General features: G+C 33.3%; 1 protein-coding gene across 1 annotated transcript in view; it reads right to left on the bottom strand.

Annotated features, from left to right (window-relative positions):
- Nucleotides 1-18,088, bottom strand: part of ANKRD10 (ankyrin repeat domain 10) — a 35,282-nt gene that overhangs the window by 2,447 nt on the left and 14,747 nt on the right. The window contains exons 4-5 of the mRNA XM_081327493.1: nucleotides 2,099-2,322; nucleotides 98-193 (exon numbers count right to left, since the gene is read on the bottom strand). Of these exons, the coding sequence (XP_081183619.1) occupies nucleotides 98-193; nucleotides 2,099-2,322 (320 nt within the window). The remainder of the gene's footprint in view (nucleotides 1-97; nucleotides 194-2,098; nucleotides 2,323-18,088) is intronic.

Genomic DNA, 18,088 nt, shown 5'->3' with positions numbered 1-18,088 from the left:
ATTTCAATCTCTCTGGGTTCAACAGAATCATTCTTCTGTTTTTGTTCTTCAATCATGTGAATGATCTTTTGGTTAACAGGAAACTCTTGCCTCCCACCTGATATAAGAGCAAAGTCTCTATCAACATGCATATTGTTAGCATCCTCTTCATTTCCTCCATTTGTCATTGGTATTAGGCCACCAAAACTTTGATCTGTTTAAGAAAAAAATATTCAGAACAGTATATAACTTATTAATCCAAAAGAAAAAAATACACCTATATTTAGCACTGTTAATAAAAACAAGGCAACACCAATGTTTGGGGCAGGTGAAGTTTGAACTTTTGTGATATGAAAGCTTTGCGGGTCAATCTTGAATATTGTCTGTACTAGTCTGTCTCCCAGGCCATTACAAATCTTGAATCCTATCTACCTCAGCATGTTTACTCGCTATATCAAGGTTTGTAAACAAATGGTTTTACGTGGCAACTGTTTTACTCAAAACTGGTCAACTGAATATTGTCCGCATTGAAAAATTCAGAATGAGAGATAATAATAGTGTATTCTTCAGATTTGTTGTAAAAATATTATTTATTTATTTTCTATAATCACCCAACTCAACCAAGTTATCTCTGGGCGGCTTACAGTTCTAAAATTATAGAACTATTATAATATAAAAAATAAAAATAATAAAAATATCTACTATATAAACAGCAGCTGTTATAATTAACAAGTAATAGTAAAGCTAAGTAATGGTTAGCTTTAACTCATTCAGGTAGATAGCCAAGTTTTTAAAACTTTGCGAAAAGCCAACAGCGTTAGGCCATTGTAATCCCAGGGGGACAATATTTTATAAGGTAGGGTCAACAGCAGAAAAAGCCCATCTTCTAGTACCCGCCAGTAGGAACTTTGACTGATGGGATCTGCAGCATGCCCCAAATGCTGGCTTGATTGGATAAGTAGAAACTCCTGGGAAAAGATGGTCCTTCAGGAAATCCTGTCCCAAGTCATGTAAGGCTTTAAAGGTGACAACCAGCATCTTGAAACACAGTCAGCCAGTGGACTTCACAGTTACATGTACCGTGTAGCTGGCACCATTTATTACCCATACAGCCACATTTTCCAGCAGTTGAAGTTTCTGAATTCTAGAGCATGTTATAGTAATCTAAATGGGAGGCTACAAGGGCATACATGAAAGTGAGCAGGGACTCCCAGTCTAGAAATGGGCGCAACTGAGCTGTGAGTCTAGGAGGACTCCAAATTGTCTTGGATAGTGCCAACCCTTCCAGAACTAGAGATGGAAGAACCTTATCTCTGGAAAGTCCAAATACCCACAGCAATTGCTAGGGTCGAGTCAGAGCCTGTTGTCCCCATCCAGACCCAAACAGCTTCCAGACTCTGGGATAGGCCATCCACAGCATCACTTAAGAGATCTGGAGTAGAAATGGGAAGGCCTGGAAAAAACGCCAGAAAAATTGGAAAAAACCCAGGTTTTTCCCGCTTTTTCCAAAGCTGTTTTTTTTCCTAGAAAAATTGAAAATGTTCTTTTCCGATGATAAATAATGTATCTATGACATGATATTCAAACTATGTAACATGAAGACTTTAATGAAAGATTCCTGTAAAGTCTTAAATTATTGCAAGTTTTCTCAGCTGAAGACAACCAAATCCTGGAATACAACTCAAGTAACACTGTACTTCTCAATGCAGTTCTCAAATAAGAGAAATATGCATTTGTGCCACTAGGGGGCACTGCAGGGAAAGGCTCCAGTTTAGTTTGCATGTTGATGTTTTCTTTTTTTTGTTACTTTTGAGGGAAAGGGTTACCTGTTTTATTGCAAGCATAATATTTTTATATACAATGCATTTCACACAATTCATAAAACTACTCCACACTCAATTTTTTTTCAATTTTTCCAAAGTATCTTATTTTTTCCGGAAAAAACCCGGCTTTTTCTCATGGCTTCAAAATTTCCGGAAATTTTACATCTCTAGTCTGGAGTAGATATGAAGCTGAAAGTCATTCATTCACATATTGATATCTCACCCCAAACTGACAGATTACCTCACCTATTATTGCCATTTTTCAACTGAAGTGAAAAAGATCCCCAAAGTCTCACCTTCAGTTCTAGCTTTCTTCATTCCAAAATTGTTCATGTCTTCAAAAGATCGTTTTCGACTAGGCCCTCTTTGACTAGTATTCTGATGGACCCCATTTAAAGTGCCATTGCTATAGAAATGGTTCAATGGGTAGTTCTGAAGGTTGAAGAGTAACTGAGCACATTCCTGGAAACCCTGGGTATGAGCAAGATCTGCTGCTGTCAGGCCACTGGCATTTCGTAAGCTGCACAATACAAATATATTGAATTATACCCCATAATAAAAAATATTATGGTGACTGCTGATTTTACTAATTCTGAAGATGAGCTTTTTTTCTAATTTGCCTAGTAAGGATACTTAAGCTATCGAGTTTAAAATTGTATCTTTTGAGCACATATCTGCTTTCTAAGCAAAAATTGGGAAGCAGTACAATTAAGAATCATGTGCCATAAAGAGTAATTCCTAATTAAGTGCCTGAAATTGTTAAAATGTCTTTGCCTGCAGCCTGAAGCATTTCACCTTTACACAAACTTCAGACATTTGATCCAACTCCTGTCTTATATCATCTCATTTGATTAAAAGGAATTATCTGTAAATAAATATTCAAAATAATTGTTTTATAAGAGTCCGCAGCATTCTAGAATCTCATAGCACAAAAATATTTCAGTTCTTCTTAACAATAAAAAATAGGTATGCAGGTGTATATCTTGCCAATGTTTATGTTTTGTACTAAGCTGGCAGCTTATATCAAAGTTTGTGACATAATAAGTGGTAGAATATTATTCAGTTCTTTGAACCATTATTGTGGAACATATTAAGATTTTGTGTTTTAAAACTGAAATTATATATATATATATACAGTATGTGTCTGTCATGCCTATTTTTTCTCCAATTACAAAATCCTGTGCCTTGTATATCTCTTTATAAATCATGTAGCGTAAGCAACACGGTATATGATTAGAATGAGGAAACTGACTGTTGGGGTTATTTATGAAATAAGAGAAGCAAATGTCTGAAATAAAGTATTAATATATGCTTAATTCAAAGCACAAAAAGAAAGAATTCTGAGATGGGAATGTTTCAAACCAAGTAGCTATTATTAATTAAAGTTACTCCAATTCTTTGGTGGCAATCTGCAAAGACTGTATATCTTTGAGCTGAACTACAGATGTAATGCAATTTAGAATAATTAACCTCTCATGCAAGTGGAATATAGTCAAGAAACCTACCTTATCAAATTCAGGCCAGCAAACACCTCTAATCTCAGAGACTGTAAGAAGGAAGTTATAAATGAAAGCCAAAGACTATTAGCTATCTAATAAAGTCACCTGAAATATCTACTCTAATTCTGAAAAAAATCTAAGCCCAGTTGTCAATATAGCTAATGAGCAATGCTAAAGAGGTTGTAGAGAAAATGGTGATTTATTCATAATTTCTCTTGCTCAATGGAGAACAGAAATTTGCAAGAAATGGTAAGAAATACGACAAAGGAGTCTGAGCACAGTACTAATAGACTTATTAAAAATAATATAGCAGCAGCAAGAATCTTGTAATGGAAAGGTGTGGAACTGTTAACTGTTGAAACAATTAAAAGACATGCTAAAAATGGATCCAAATATTGAGAAACTGCTCTGAATGAATTCTTTGTATATCTTTGCATATATAGGACAGATACTAGGGCCTGGATTAATCTTTTCAAGAAGGAAGCAGATAAGCAAAGGCAATAATCACGATATATGAGATTACAGAATCTGTAGACAAACAAAACTCATTTGAGACTAGCATAATTAATGTGGTGACATCAGTAAATACAGTTAGGATAGCACCAAAAAATCTTTCAAAATTGAGAGAATGGCCTCTAACACGTTAAATACCATTGACGTATGAAATTGTAAATCAATGATCAGAAGAACTATTTCCAGGGCTTTTTTTCTCATAGAACGCTCAGAACGGAGTTCCGGCACCCTTTTTGGATGGAACCTTGTAGGGTAGGCAAGGCAGGCTGTATGACATGTGTGAGTTCCGGCACCTTTTTCTTTTACAAAAAAAGCACTGACTATTCCTACTTTCTGTCAGAGATTGGTTTTGATCTGGGAAGGAATTATGGACTAATGCTGCATAAAGAAAACTACCAATTCAGCAGGCAGCTGCAATAAAAAAAATGCAACTCCAATATTGCAGTATCTTCACACCTAGATAACTTTCTATGAGGAAGAGTTTTAACAAATGCAATGTAAACCTTGGTGAGAAAAGAAATGGGAGGAGTGAATATGAAAGAAGTGTGTATAACCAGTGAAAAGAAAGTAGATGCAGAAACTTTATTTTGAAGCTGCTGCTTTTTGCTGGTTGAGAGATTGGTTTGTGTTAGAGAATACAGATGTATTAGATTTGGAAGGTTTTGACAATGTATCTGGATGGCATGCATATTTATGGTATGATAAGATAAAGGTCCACAAAGGTTTTAAAAATCATATAATTAGAAAGTCATTGATTAATGTGTGGATGAGATATAAAGATCTGTTAGAAAGTAAAACACCCAGGTGGATTTCACCACTAGAGGCTAAGACTCAGAAAAGGTCAAATATGGAAACCAAGTGGCTGAAATATAAGGATATATTGGTACAAGAAGGAGACCAATTTAAGATAAAAACGTATGAGCAGTTGAAAGATAATGTTGATGATTGGTTTCAATATTACCAAATGAATGAAGTGTATAAAATGGATAAAAAAGAGGTTTTCAAATAGAGAAATCCAAATTGGAAATGTTACTGATAGATACAAAATTAAAGAATCTTTCCAAGATGTATAATTTATTGCTGGAGTGGCACACAGAAGATGAACAAGTGAAATCAGTGATGATCGATTGGGCTAATGATGTGGGGCATAACACTATGATGGAGGACTGGGAGAGGATGTGGAAAAAGGGTATTAAGTTCACAGCATGTAATGTTTTGAAAGAAAATATGATGAAGATGATGTATAGGTGGTATTTAACACCGGTTAAACTTGCTAAAATTTATCATACATATGATAATAAATGCTGGAAATGTAAAGCTGTAGAAGGAACCTTTTACCACATGTGGTGGACTTGCCCCATAGTAAAAGACTTCTGGGAAAAGATTTATAATGAATTAAAGTTTTGAAAAATACATTTATTAAGAAACCAGAAGCCTTCTTATTGGGTATAGTCGGAAAAGAAATTCCCCAAAAAGATGTTTCTTTCTGTATGCCACAACAGCGGCGAGAATTTTGATAGCTAAGAATTGGAAGACACAAGAAATACCAACGGTGGAAGAATGGCAGATGAAAATGATGGACTATATGGAACTCGCTGAACTGACAGGGAAAATCCGTGACCAGGGAGAAGAGTCGGTGGAAGAAGATTGGAAAAAATTCAAGGATTATTTGAAGAAATATTGCTATACCAACTAGTTTGAAATGGACTTGGAGGTGTTTATAGGTTGTAGTTTTAGAATTTAATGTTTAGTATTAAGGATATTATGAAATAATGATTGTTAAATGATAAGAAATTAAATATAGGTAGATATTAAATATGATTTAAAATTATGAAATAGAAATTGCTAATGAGGATTAACGAACAAACGCAGATAGGGGGGATTCGAGGAAGTCACCTGAAAATGATTAGAAAGATTAGGAATAATGGAAGTTAAGTATTCTTTTTGTATTTTTGTTGTTGATTGTATTATTTATGTCATGTCTTGTTTTTTATATATTTTTTGTTTAAATATATGTTTATATAAAACCAATAAAAAATTAAAAAAAAAGAAAGTAGATGCGTGGTTTTTCTGTTTTCAAACAGAGGAGTCCATTGAAATGAATGACAGAAGTTTTAAAATCAGAGCAAAAGGAATTCATCATATAGTACATTAATCCAATCCATTTCCGAAAGAGATGACAACCACTATTGTGAATTTACAAAAGAGGTTAGAGGTTAGATAAATTAATGCAACTGAAGATTATGAAGTAGCCATATAGTTACCTATCTTTTCAAGATGGAGCCTCAGCAGGGGCTCAGCTACTTTCCTTCTCCACCCACCTCCTTAACTCACAGCCATTTTTTGCATCTGTCTTTACACAAAGGGAAAAAACAGACTAATTTATAAGAAACAGTGCCATAAAAAACAGAATAGAAACACAAGATAGGCAAGAAAATGGTAAGTGAGCACTTGTCCAGCCTAGACATGTTCAAATCACCAGGACCAGATGGATTACACCCCAAGGTTCTGAAGGAACTGGCAGATGTGTTCTCAGAACCACTGAACTATATTTTTCAAAGATCCTGGAACACTGGGGAACTACCAGAGGACTGGAAAAGAGCTGATGTAGTTCCCATCTTCAAAAAAGGGAAAAAAATAGATCCAGGAAATTACAGACCTATCAGCCTGACCTCAATACCTGGAAGATTCTAGAAAAGATAATCAAACAACGAATCAGTGAAGACCTAGAGGCAAAGAAAGTCATTACTAAAAGCCAACATGGGTTTGTCAAAAACAGATCATGCCAGACAGATCTTATTGGATTCTTTGACCAAGTGACAATATTAGTGGACCAGAGGAATACTGTATTGTGGATATAATTTACTTAGACTTCAGTAAGGCATTTGATAAAGTAGATCACAACCTACTATTTGATAAGATAGAAAAATGTGGACTAGATGGATTCATAGCTGGCTGACCGGCCGTACTCAGTGTGTGTAAAAAGATGTTGAGACTCTAGAAAAAGTACAAAGAAGAGCAACAAAGATGATTAGGGGACTGGAGGCTAAAACATATAAGGAATGGCTGCTGGAGTTGGGTATGTCTAGTTTAATGAAGAGAAGGGCGAGGGGTGACATGATAGCAGTGTTCCAATATCTCAGGGGCTGCCACAAAGAAGAGGGAGTCAAGCTATTTTCCAAAGCGCCTGAAGGCAGGACAAGAAGCAACGGATGGAAACTAACCAAAGAGAGAAGCAACCTAGAACTAAGGAGAAATTTCCTGACAGTGAGAACAGTTAATCAGTGGAACAACCTGCCTCCAGAAGTGGTGAATGCTCCAACACTGGAAGTTTTTAAGAAGAGACTGGACAGCCATTTGTCTAAAATGGTATAGGGTTTCCTGCCTGAGCAGGGGGTGGACTAGATGACCTCCAAGGTCCCTTCTAACTTTATTATTATTAACTTGGTATAGTGGTTAAGGCAGCAGGCTAAAACTGGGAGACTGGGTGACCTCAGTCAGTCACCCTTTCTCGGCCATTGGAAGAAGAAAACAATGGCAAATCACTTCTGAAATCTTGCCAAGGATACTGCGGAGGCTTGTTCAAGCAGTTACCTGGAATCAGTATTAACTAGAAAACACCAAAAAGGTATTAGGGTAGATCTGCTAAGTAGATCTGATAGGGAATCAGAAATAAGATTGTTTCAAAGTTGTATTAAGAGTGAAATTTATTTCAGAAAATGACTTAGTAATTCAAACATAAGCAAGCTCCCTGCCAAGATCAACAAAGAGGAAGTAGGTTTCCTTTTATACAATTTGCCTTATTTTTAATGGTAAAGAAAAGAGAGTTTTAAAACTTTTAATAGTGAAAGTGAGTTTGAAGGGAATGACAAAAGTTTTTGATTTAAGTAAGCAAGAATCTGCTATAGACTTTTTCTTCCTATTAAACAAGGCGGCAATTTTTCTATATATCATGGTACATAGAAGAGATGAGAAGTGAATGAAATGAGTATACTATGAGTAATTGTAAATTCAATCCAAATTGAGATCTAAACAACAAGCTTATTTAGATAGGGAAGACAAACATTTATATCATAATATAAATCTATACATACACCTCCTGGCGATCCATTTATCTTATCTTGTTAGTATGTAAGGCCAATTAATACAAAGCAGGCCTTAAAGGCAGAATAACTGGTTTTTGTTCCATTAGCTTTACCCCACACGCAAAAAACTGTTGAAAAAATCTGGCAAACATTTCTTGAAAACAATTCTTTTCGTTCAATCGTATGTTAGGTTTCTTCAAAAATGTGGACTTTGATATGGACTAGACATACTCTATCATAACATTTAACACAGATTTAACAGAAAATAGCCTTTAGGCAGGAATAGATTTTTATTGATCAAGATTTTTTAAAAATTGGTAGTATGGAGTTTATGTAAAACTGGCTTAAGGGAACAGTGTACTAAAGATACACAGTACAAGTAGTCCTCAATTTACAAGCATCTGTTTAGGAACCATTCAAAATTACAACGGCACTGAACAAAGTGACAGGACAGATCCTTCCACTTGCAACCATTGCAATATCCCCATGGTCACATGATCAAAATTCTGGCACTTGGCAACTGGCATGTATTTGTAACAGTTGCAGTGTTTCAGGTCATGTGATCACCACTTACAACCTTCCAAGCTGGCTTCTGACAAAGTCAATAGAAGAAGCCAGATCTGTTTAATGACCATGTGATTCATTTAACAATTGCAGTGATTTGTTTAACAATTGTTGGGGAAAAAGTTGTAAAATTGGCTGTGACTCATTTAACAACTACCTTGCTTAGTACTGGAAATTCTGGTCCCAATTGTGGTAGTATGTCAAGGACTACTTGTATCAAAATTCATTACTCAGGTGACTGAACTACCCACTTGAAGTGGCACAATACTTAATTTGCTAATCCAAAGAATTACTTAGTATTTATACAATACAGTTCTATATCCTGTGCTACAGGGAAAATATTGCAGATTATATTAGTCTGTTGTAAATAACCACAGAATATTGCTAACAGCAACTGCTACAACAGCAGCAGCTTACAAAAAGGTTTTCTTATGCTTTAAAAAAAAAGTACCGGTAGGTAACAAGGTAGAGGAAGAAAGAGAAAAATTTGCACTTTTCAAATGGGAAAGCGCCAACTGGAGGAAAGAACAAAATCTAGTTACTCAAAACATGTTGAATATGTAACTCTGTGATACATGTGATTTCATCTGAGTTAAAATGTCTATTCTTCTGATCTTTAGCAGTCATGTGCATGTATACCTTGGTTTGCAGTACTAAGGGCAACTTTGATAGCGACTTCTCCCCGTTTGCCTCATCCACATTCCTCTTGGTAATGTGCTGCTCCCAGAGACTTCATGTCTATGGTTATTCTTGCCAAGAGATCTTCTCATCTGTAGTCTCACTCTTCTTCTGTTTTGGATTTCCACTTAGCTATGTCCCCATGACATCCATTCTAAGGTCATGATTCATTTGAGACTGTTATAATATTATAAACCAGCTATTAAAGGATGGCAGTGATGAAGCATGTAGTATTTTAGAACAAACTGTGCAATGTTCTTAGTTAGAAACAGATTCATCAGCAGTTCCAATTCCTATTGAAGTTATCAACAGACATTCCTTGACTATATCGAACCTTATCCTAAATGTGATGTTTGGTATTAACTTCACAATTTCAACTGTTAAGGAACTTCTGTTTATTATATATGAATACTTATACCTTTCAATAATGAAAGAATTAAAAGCCAATCTATTTCTAACAGCCTACAATAAGTTATTTTTTCTAAAACTTAAGATCGCAGAGCACAAATTGATTAGGAACAGTAACTCCGACATTGAAAAATTGCTACTTTGCTAATTACAATTATTAGATCATGATTGAAATTTCAAAGCCAACATGTTATAGTGGTGAAGGTGCTGGGGAAATCCACCCTCAGCCATGAAGTTGAGTGGTTTTGGGCCAGTCCCTCTCTTAGCCCAGTAGACGTCATAATATTGTTGTGAGGAAGAGAAAAATTGAAAGAATGCAGTGCACAGTCTTGAGCTCCTATAGGAAAGGCTGGATATAAATCTAACAAATCATAGGTATCCTGAAGACAGTTGTAGACAAAAAAATGTGGTAACAAATATTATTTTGCCAGAGTTTTTGGTAGCTTTCTAATGGTTTACTAGAGAAGGAGAAAGGGAAATTCATTTCATTTATAGGTCAGCTGAAAAATTATCCACTTATAATGTCACATACTTTGAACAAAACATATCTAAAATGTTTGTCAAAAAAGGGGATGTTGAGCTTATATGAAGACTAGCCTCCAAGAATAATTTATGCAACTGCCAGAGTTCCTGTAGCTCAAAATTTTTCTTCATTAATGTCATGAGATAATTTAAGAAAACAAAATATCCACTCTTAATATGCTCATTTAAAAATATTCAAAATATATTGTTAGTTTATAAATTATAAAGAGACTGTAATTAGGCTAAGCAAAAGCATGCAAATCTATATATTCTATTATCTGAATTCCTAGATTAGCATTAAAACCAATCACCGCAACAAATACCTCAACAGTATGCCTTGTGTGCAGAAAGGAAGCGATACTGAACATTCAATGCCACAACTGTAAGGTTTTCGGAGAAGCACCTGTGGCAGTTTCAGCAGTTTCTATATGGAAAGCTCCCCCTTTCTAGGATTACTTGAAAAAATCAAGTCAATTCGAATTACGTAGCTGTAAAACATTGACATGTGTAGTTTTTATAGTTTCAGAATCTTCTCTTTGATTTAAAAAACGGGCAATGGTGCATTAAACAGGAAACTTACATCATAAGGGATCACATATTTTGCAGGCAACATTTAGACTAAAGTTATATTAACATACATAACGTGCAGTGGCACATAATTCATTATCATTAAGCCAACATCATGTGACCACCTTAACCATGAGACAGTGCGCCTGACTCAAGGACGGACTCTCAAGCACGGATTTTCATCCTGAAGCCCAATGTAATTCTGTCAGTTCTCTGAAATGTAAACATGATATGTACTAGAAACAAATCGTCAACTCATGGGTTCTGTTACTTTAAAATTTGGCAAATTGCAAGTAAAAGTGAATTCTTAACTATGCCTACATTAAAAATAGATAATACATGGGATTAAGCAGAATTCTTGCTACTGAAGTATTTTTTTCCACAGGTTCCTCACATACTATCATATGGGCACTAAACAAAATCAATCAATCAATCTAAGAAATTCTAAGCTGGAAATTTTAACCCTTTGGCATCCAAAAATAGAGAACACAACAAAGTGATCTTGAGATTATTTTAACCATTTAAAAGACAGATTGAGAAACTTCTCCAGAGTTGCTGCAGAAATAAACTGCACATACACAGATATTATGGTGCCATGTTTTCATTTTATATTGACATCCTTTAAACTTAAACTTCAACAGGAAATGGGCTACAGTATGTCTACCTCTATACTTACATTTTCAAAAGGATTCACTTTTTATTTTTCCCCAATAGACTTTTATATAAATTATAAAAACTAATTTTATAGACAAGCTTGCAAAGGTTTTTTCACTGTCCCTTTACACCTCACACAAGTAGAATTTAAATCTGCACTTTAGGGGAAAAAATTCTCTAGCAGAAAAAGTAAATGATTTTTGCTAAATCTAATTTTATATATATATGTCACTCACAAAAGGGAATTGAAGAAAGCAGAAACTTAGATTCTAACGTTCTTAGCAACAAATGCTAATGACTGAAATAGTTTTCACATAATTTTGGAATGTAGACAAAAACGAACAATTACTTCTGCAATTACACAGACAAATATATGAAAGTAGGGGGGCTAGACCACAGCAGGAATCAGCTGAAGTTGGATTGAAGGCAAGTTTAGCCAAAACTGAATGTGTACCATGGCTACAACAGATATCTAAATAAATGGCCAAATACACATATTCAGATTAAATTCCAATTCCAGGTAGAAACAATGATGTAAAACTAAATGGACTTAACGAGACAAGACAAACATTCTTCCATAGATATCCTTCAGGAAATACATATAATATCCTTTTTGAAAACAGTTATCTAGCTTTTATAAAGAACTGCCACTGAATACTTTAAACTGAAATAGTAACATTTTTAGTTAGATGAAAAGCTACTGTAGCTTTGAAGCAGAATACTGAATAAAGATAGAAACATGCAGGAATACCCACAAAGGAGGAGTGCACTGTGAAGATGGTAGAACTTTTTGAAATGGCTAAATTGACGTCTGATTATGGAAGGAATAACAGCTACATTTATAAAAGAATGAAAAACACTTTATGGACATTTGATAAAAATGGACAAAAATGAATCAGTGATACCAGGATCTGCAGATTTATGGAAAGAAGGAAACCAAGATACGTAACTTGGGAATGTGGCAAATGGTAATAACCAGGCAAGTAACTGCTGCGAAGATCAGAAGTCATTTCATTAAGTACAATTTCCTTTTTCTTTGATTCAATTTCTCACTTTTTCTTTTGTCTACTTACATAAGCAAAGAAAGATATCAAAGATATTTATTTGTACTGAGCAGTGAATGAACAAATATCTTTATAAGAATTTAGTGGTCCCAAATTGGAAGTATTGGATACTAAGAAACAAAAGAAATATATTTCTTTTTCTATACTTAAAAAAATAAGAAAAAAATAGATTTACTGTCTTTTACCAATAAATATATTGGAGTATACAGAAAGTCTGTATTATTTTTAATACTATGGATAAGAACAATACTGTAAAAAGAGAAAGTGTAGATAGTCTTAGAAGTTGGAAAGGCCAGAGAAGAGCAATGATTTTTCAAGAAGATACCTAGCATTAGGATAGCTCACCAGGAAGGTTTTGCTCATGTACACGTAAGGGAATATTCTGCAAATCTTGCAAATCTTCTCATTGCAATCTGTGATATGGTTCTAAATAATATTTGCACTTTGAAAAATTTGCAAAAGTAAAATGATTGGAAATTGATAATGCATTTTTTGCTTTAAATCAAAAGATGTTGGGATATTTAAAAATCATTACTGTTCGCGATAAGAGTTGTTAGCATTAAGACTATAATGCTGAAGAAGCTTATTTGAATACTAAATTTCATTCATGTTATTTCTACAGGATGCCTTGCTGAAAAAATAGTAATTAGTACCTCCACTGACATGTCATGTGTAACTATTGTTTTGCCTTCAGAGACTGATGCAATATATGGGAATGAATATAAATACCCAGTTGCCAAGATGAGTAAAACAGGAAAGCTGATCAATCTAGCAAAGTTTTTTCTTTCTTTTTTAATACAAAGGCTTCCATTTAATAGTGTAAGACTGGAGTTATTCTGGAATGATGAAAATGTACTGAGCCATGTTATTTGTAATTTTGTTTAATCTTAAAATTCAATGGACTATATTAAAGCTGTCTCCCAGAAATCATTCATCTGACCCTTAACACTTTCTCCTTAAGTCCTACAATTCTGAAATCATCCTAAGTCTAAATACTTATAAGCCACAACCTGCAAAAAAGCTGCAAACTGAAGACTCCTGTGCTAGGTATTTGTTCATTTACATGTATTTATTAATAAGAAAGTACATACCCCTTTTCCATTTAATACTACATGTTCATGTATTGCTGTATAGTTTAATAAGATGTTTATAAAAATCAAGCTTATGAATATGTATTTATATTACAGAGAATGTTATAAAAGAAGTGTATCTTCATATTTAGTACTGTATGACTATCGTGCTACTGATGAAATAAGAAGCTACAGAAAAGAACAAGATGTCAGCCTAGATATACGAACCCAAACTTTGATTACAACTAAAGAATTAACTACGCAGAATGTAATAGAAAAAGTGAAACAATTAAATATTATGATAGAAGATTCAATTGACCGAAAAACACAGTTAATGGAAAGCCCAGAAAAGAGACTGAAAACATGGAAAAGGGAAAAGACTTTCTATATAAACCAGAAGAAACCTGAGGATCAAGAAGAAGAACAGACCGAAGGGGAGATAAACATTTCAGGACAACTACATCGATGGAAAAATAGAGACACGATTTGTTTTTTGTCACCAAAAAAAATGGCGACTGGATGGCCTTCTTTACTTCAAACAATATATATAATACAGGAAGATCTATTTGTTGATTTAAAAGCACGGACATGGAAGGTGAGTTGGCAAAGAAAGAAAGCTAGAAGAAGGCTGAAGAAAATTGGGGTTTTGACTTATTAGTGAGAATTAAAATAGAACATATTCAAATAGACAAGATGTGTACTTTATATACTAGATTTTTTTATGAGCTGAGATAAAGAAAACTTTGGTCGTTTAAAACTTGGAAGTATAAATATTAAAAAGTTAAATTTGAATATTGATTTGCTTATAAAGGTTGAATGTAAAAGTAATCAAGATATATACAAGCTAAAACTCTATTAATATAACAAATATGTTTTAGCTGCTGTAATAAAAATTACTAGCTTAAATATGAGATAGTAGACACCAAGAGAAAAAAAGAGGAAGTATTTAATGTTGAAATAAGGGAAAATTTGGTTACTAAATTTAAGATATTTGGAAATTAATAGAAAATAAGAATGTTCTACTGTATTATTAATTAGTTGATGCAAGATGGTGAGAAATAGAATATATTCAAATAGATAAGACATGTATCCTGAACATCAGATTTTGTGATGAATTCGGATAAAGGGAACTGTGGTTATTTAAAACTTGGAAATTGTAAATATTAAATGTTAAATTTACATATCAATGGAAAACTAAAAATTGGGAAAAACTAATTAGGACATTGATAGTCTATAAAGATTGAATGTTAAAATAACTAGGATATGTATAAACTAAAAATATTGATATAATAAGAATTGTATTAGTGTAAATATGAGACAGTAAACACTAAGAGGAAAAGAGAGGAAATATTTAATGTAATAGTTTGAGACTTGTACTAAAGATATTTGTATGTTATTGAATTATCAATTAACTCAGCCGCCACGTTGCTTTTTAAATATTTAAATGTAAAAATAAAAAAAAATCAATAAAACTTTTTAAAAAATAAAATAAAAAAGCTGCAAGAAAATGGATAGATAATGTTAGGGAAATTTTAACTGAAGACTCCTGTGTTAGGTATTTGTTCATTTTCATGTATTTGTTAATAAGAAAGTACATACCCCTTTTCCATTTAATACTACATGTTCATGTATTGCTGTATAGTTTAATAAGATGTTTATAAAAATTAAGCTTATGAATGTGTATTTATATTAGAGAACATTATAAAAGAAGTGTATCTTCATATTTAGTACTGTATTACTATCATGCTAAAAAGGCAAAAGAAAACATGGCACCCAAACCTGTACATATACAACTCAAATTTATGCAATTTTCATTTTCATCAAACTTCACTAATATGGATAATAAATATATCTGTCCACATTAAAAAGTTACACCTCAAACCTTTACTGACATGAGGACATTGAGACCACCTGCTTCCCCTCTTCACGTGTCCATGAATACAGAATCAAGTTAATGGAGCAACCAAGTTTATGTCAGTTGGGCATACTGTCACAGAATATGCTCCAGCTAAAATGAGAAATACCACAAAAACATCAAAATATTTTCCACTGTGGTTTATTTAACATTGCTTTCTATTAAAGTATAAACAACTTTAAAATCCAACTTAAGTATTAGAGCAAACAAAGCATCTTGACTTACATTACTTTTATTTGCTTTATTTCAGAACTGCAAGTTCATCCTTTTTACAGGAATAAACTAAAAATATAAAGGAAGGTACTGAAAATAAAGAGCCTTCCATTTCAGTTAAATGGTAATAATTTAAATTCTATATTGTATTAGCATTATAGGTAATCAAATGCTTATATGTTAAACAGTATTTTTCATGTCTAAAGATGAAAAGTATTTTTAGTTTTAAGCTTAAAGGTTTAGATACATGTTCCTTGAAAGTATTCAAGGCAAAGTATATATGGATGATCTCATTTTTTCAATCATCCCAATGTACCAGTTTTATATAACATGAAGAGCTGGAAATGCACTTTGTCATTTATTTATTTTTAAAAGCCAGCATTTTTGCTCTGTAGCAAAACAATAATAAGAGCCAGTTCCACAGTAAGTCAAGGTCAAACAGAATGCAGGGGTTCAATTAGCACAGCATGTTATTAATATTTCTGTACTGTTGACTCTTACTGACTTTACTGAATGCTTTCTGGTAAGTACCACCAGATTTAAAAATAGCATGGGATTTGTACTTTGTATTGCCAACATGTTTTATTCTTCAGATTTGCTTACCATATTGTATAATATGACAAACGTACTATCTCCAGTTTTCAAAATAATGCCTAAATTTTCATTTCCACATAGGTAAATAATGAGGATATTACTATCTCAATTTGAAAGCTAGAACAATCGAACTCTTATATAGTATTCTGCAATTATTAGTTGTGACTACCAATTCTAAAGTTTTAAGTAAAATTACACAAGAGTAACAAAAATTCTTTGGAAGTCAGTCAAATGCTAACAGTCTTCTAATGTAGTTAGTAATGATAATGTTATTATCATTATCATTTATTAAAAAATTTAGCCACCCAAGTCTAGTGGATTCTTGTTTTTTTGAACAGCAGCGTGTAAAACATTTCAAATTTGAAACTGAGGAGGTAGAAATGAACACTCCAAAACTAGAACATTCTAATACTTTGAAAGACATGTTTTCAAACATCACATTTTAAAGCATCTTTAATTTGAAAGGTGTCCATGGTTGTAACGCACATGTAGCTGCTTACCAGGTATTCTAGGTAAATAAGAGGTATTGTCATGTATCTGCACTTAGTATAAGAAATCTAAACTGCTTGGCTTCCAAGATGCTATCAGTGACAAGAGCCCAGAAGGAATACATACAAACAGGGCTTTTTTGTCATAGAATGCTCAGAACGGAGTTCCGGCACCTTTTTTGGATGGAACCTTGTAGGGTAGGCAAGGGAGCTGTATGACATGTGCGAGTTCCGGCAACTTTTTCTTTTACAAAAAAAGCATTGCATACAAAAGATACATTTGGAATGCCATGATCAAAACCTTTGAGTACAATTAGAATAAATGAATCTCCTGACTTAGGTTCTTCTGTTTATTCAGGACTAGTGCTTTTCTACTTGCAACAATAATATTCTTTTATGATACCTAGTATGTAATGTAATTGTTATTTACAAGACTTGCAAATACCCTGATAATGTGAGCCAAGTAATATTAATTACTGGAAGGTTTCTACTAAATAGCAAACTTTAAAAATATGTGCAAGACTGGTGGCCATATTCCAATAGAAAATGCTTCAAAAAGCAATTTTTAAAATGAAGCTGAGTGCAGTGCATTCTAAATTGTTTTTATTGCATTTTAGTATAACGTGTGTTTGGAACTCTGCACCTTGATATGGTCCACGGGCTAATCAATAAAGGTATTGTTGTTTTAAAATGAACCTGAGTGCAGTATCCCCCTATGTTTCCCAGCAACTAGTTTTGAGAGAGAAATTGCCTCTCTCTGAACTTTTTATCTTCAAGCAAACAAATCAACTGGAAAGCAAAAGGAAATACCATAGAAAAGTTAAATATGTTAAGCTGGTGCAGCCAATTAGCTTTCTACTAATAAGTGATATTTGAAACATATCACAGCAACTATTAAATCAGAAAAATTCAATAGCCACTGTGCAAAATTTCCTGTTATGTAAAATGAATACTCTTCATAAATTTAATAGTTAATGCTCATATCTTTTTAACATTTCTCTTGTTCTAAGACTTTTAGTTTAAGATAGTATCTCCTCAAAATAAAAAATGGCTTAATTTTAGGCATTCAGTTTTGAAAACATAAATGAAATGTTATTCTTAAAGTACATAGGAGCGGGGAAAAGAAATTTCAAGGCAATATTTTTATGGCAATAAATAAAAGCGAAGTATTTTTTAGCAAGACCATTTGTTGAATAGCTTAAAAAGATGCACAGGAAGATTCTGTATCTCTGTTGAATTTCAATATTAGCAGATTAATTAAAATGGAAACCAAAGGGTTAAAGAAGCAGTGAATTCTGTTGCACTAAACTGAAAGTTTATTCTTCAGATTAAATTATAACACACTATTTAATATAACTAGCTTCAAGAGAAAATGCTAATGTCATTTATATTATAAGCCACGTAGCTTATACTCAACAGTTCTAGTGAACACTGCATCCATTTTGTCCAAGC

Source organism: Vipera berus (genome assembly GCF_964194415.1).
Source record: "Vipera berus genome assembly, chromosome: 4".
NCBI lineage: Eukaryota > Metazoa > Chordata > Lepidosauria > Squamata > Viperidae > Vipera > Vipera berus.
Note: the sequence above shows the minus strand (reverse complement) of the source record. Positions and strands in the feature narration are given on the sequence as shown.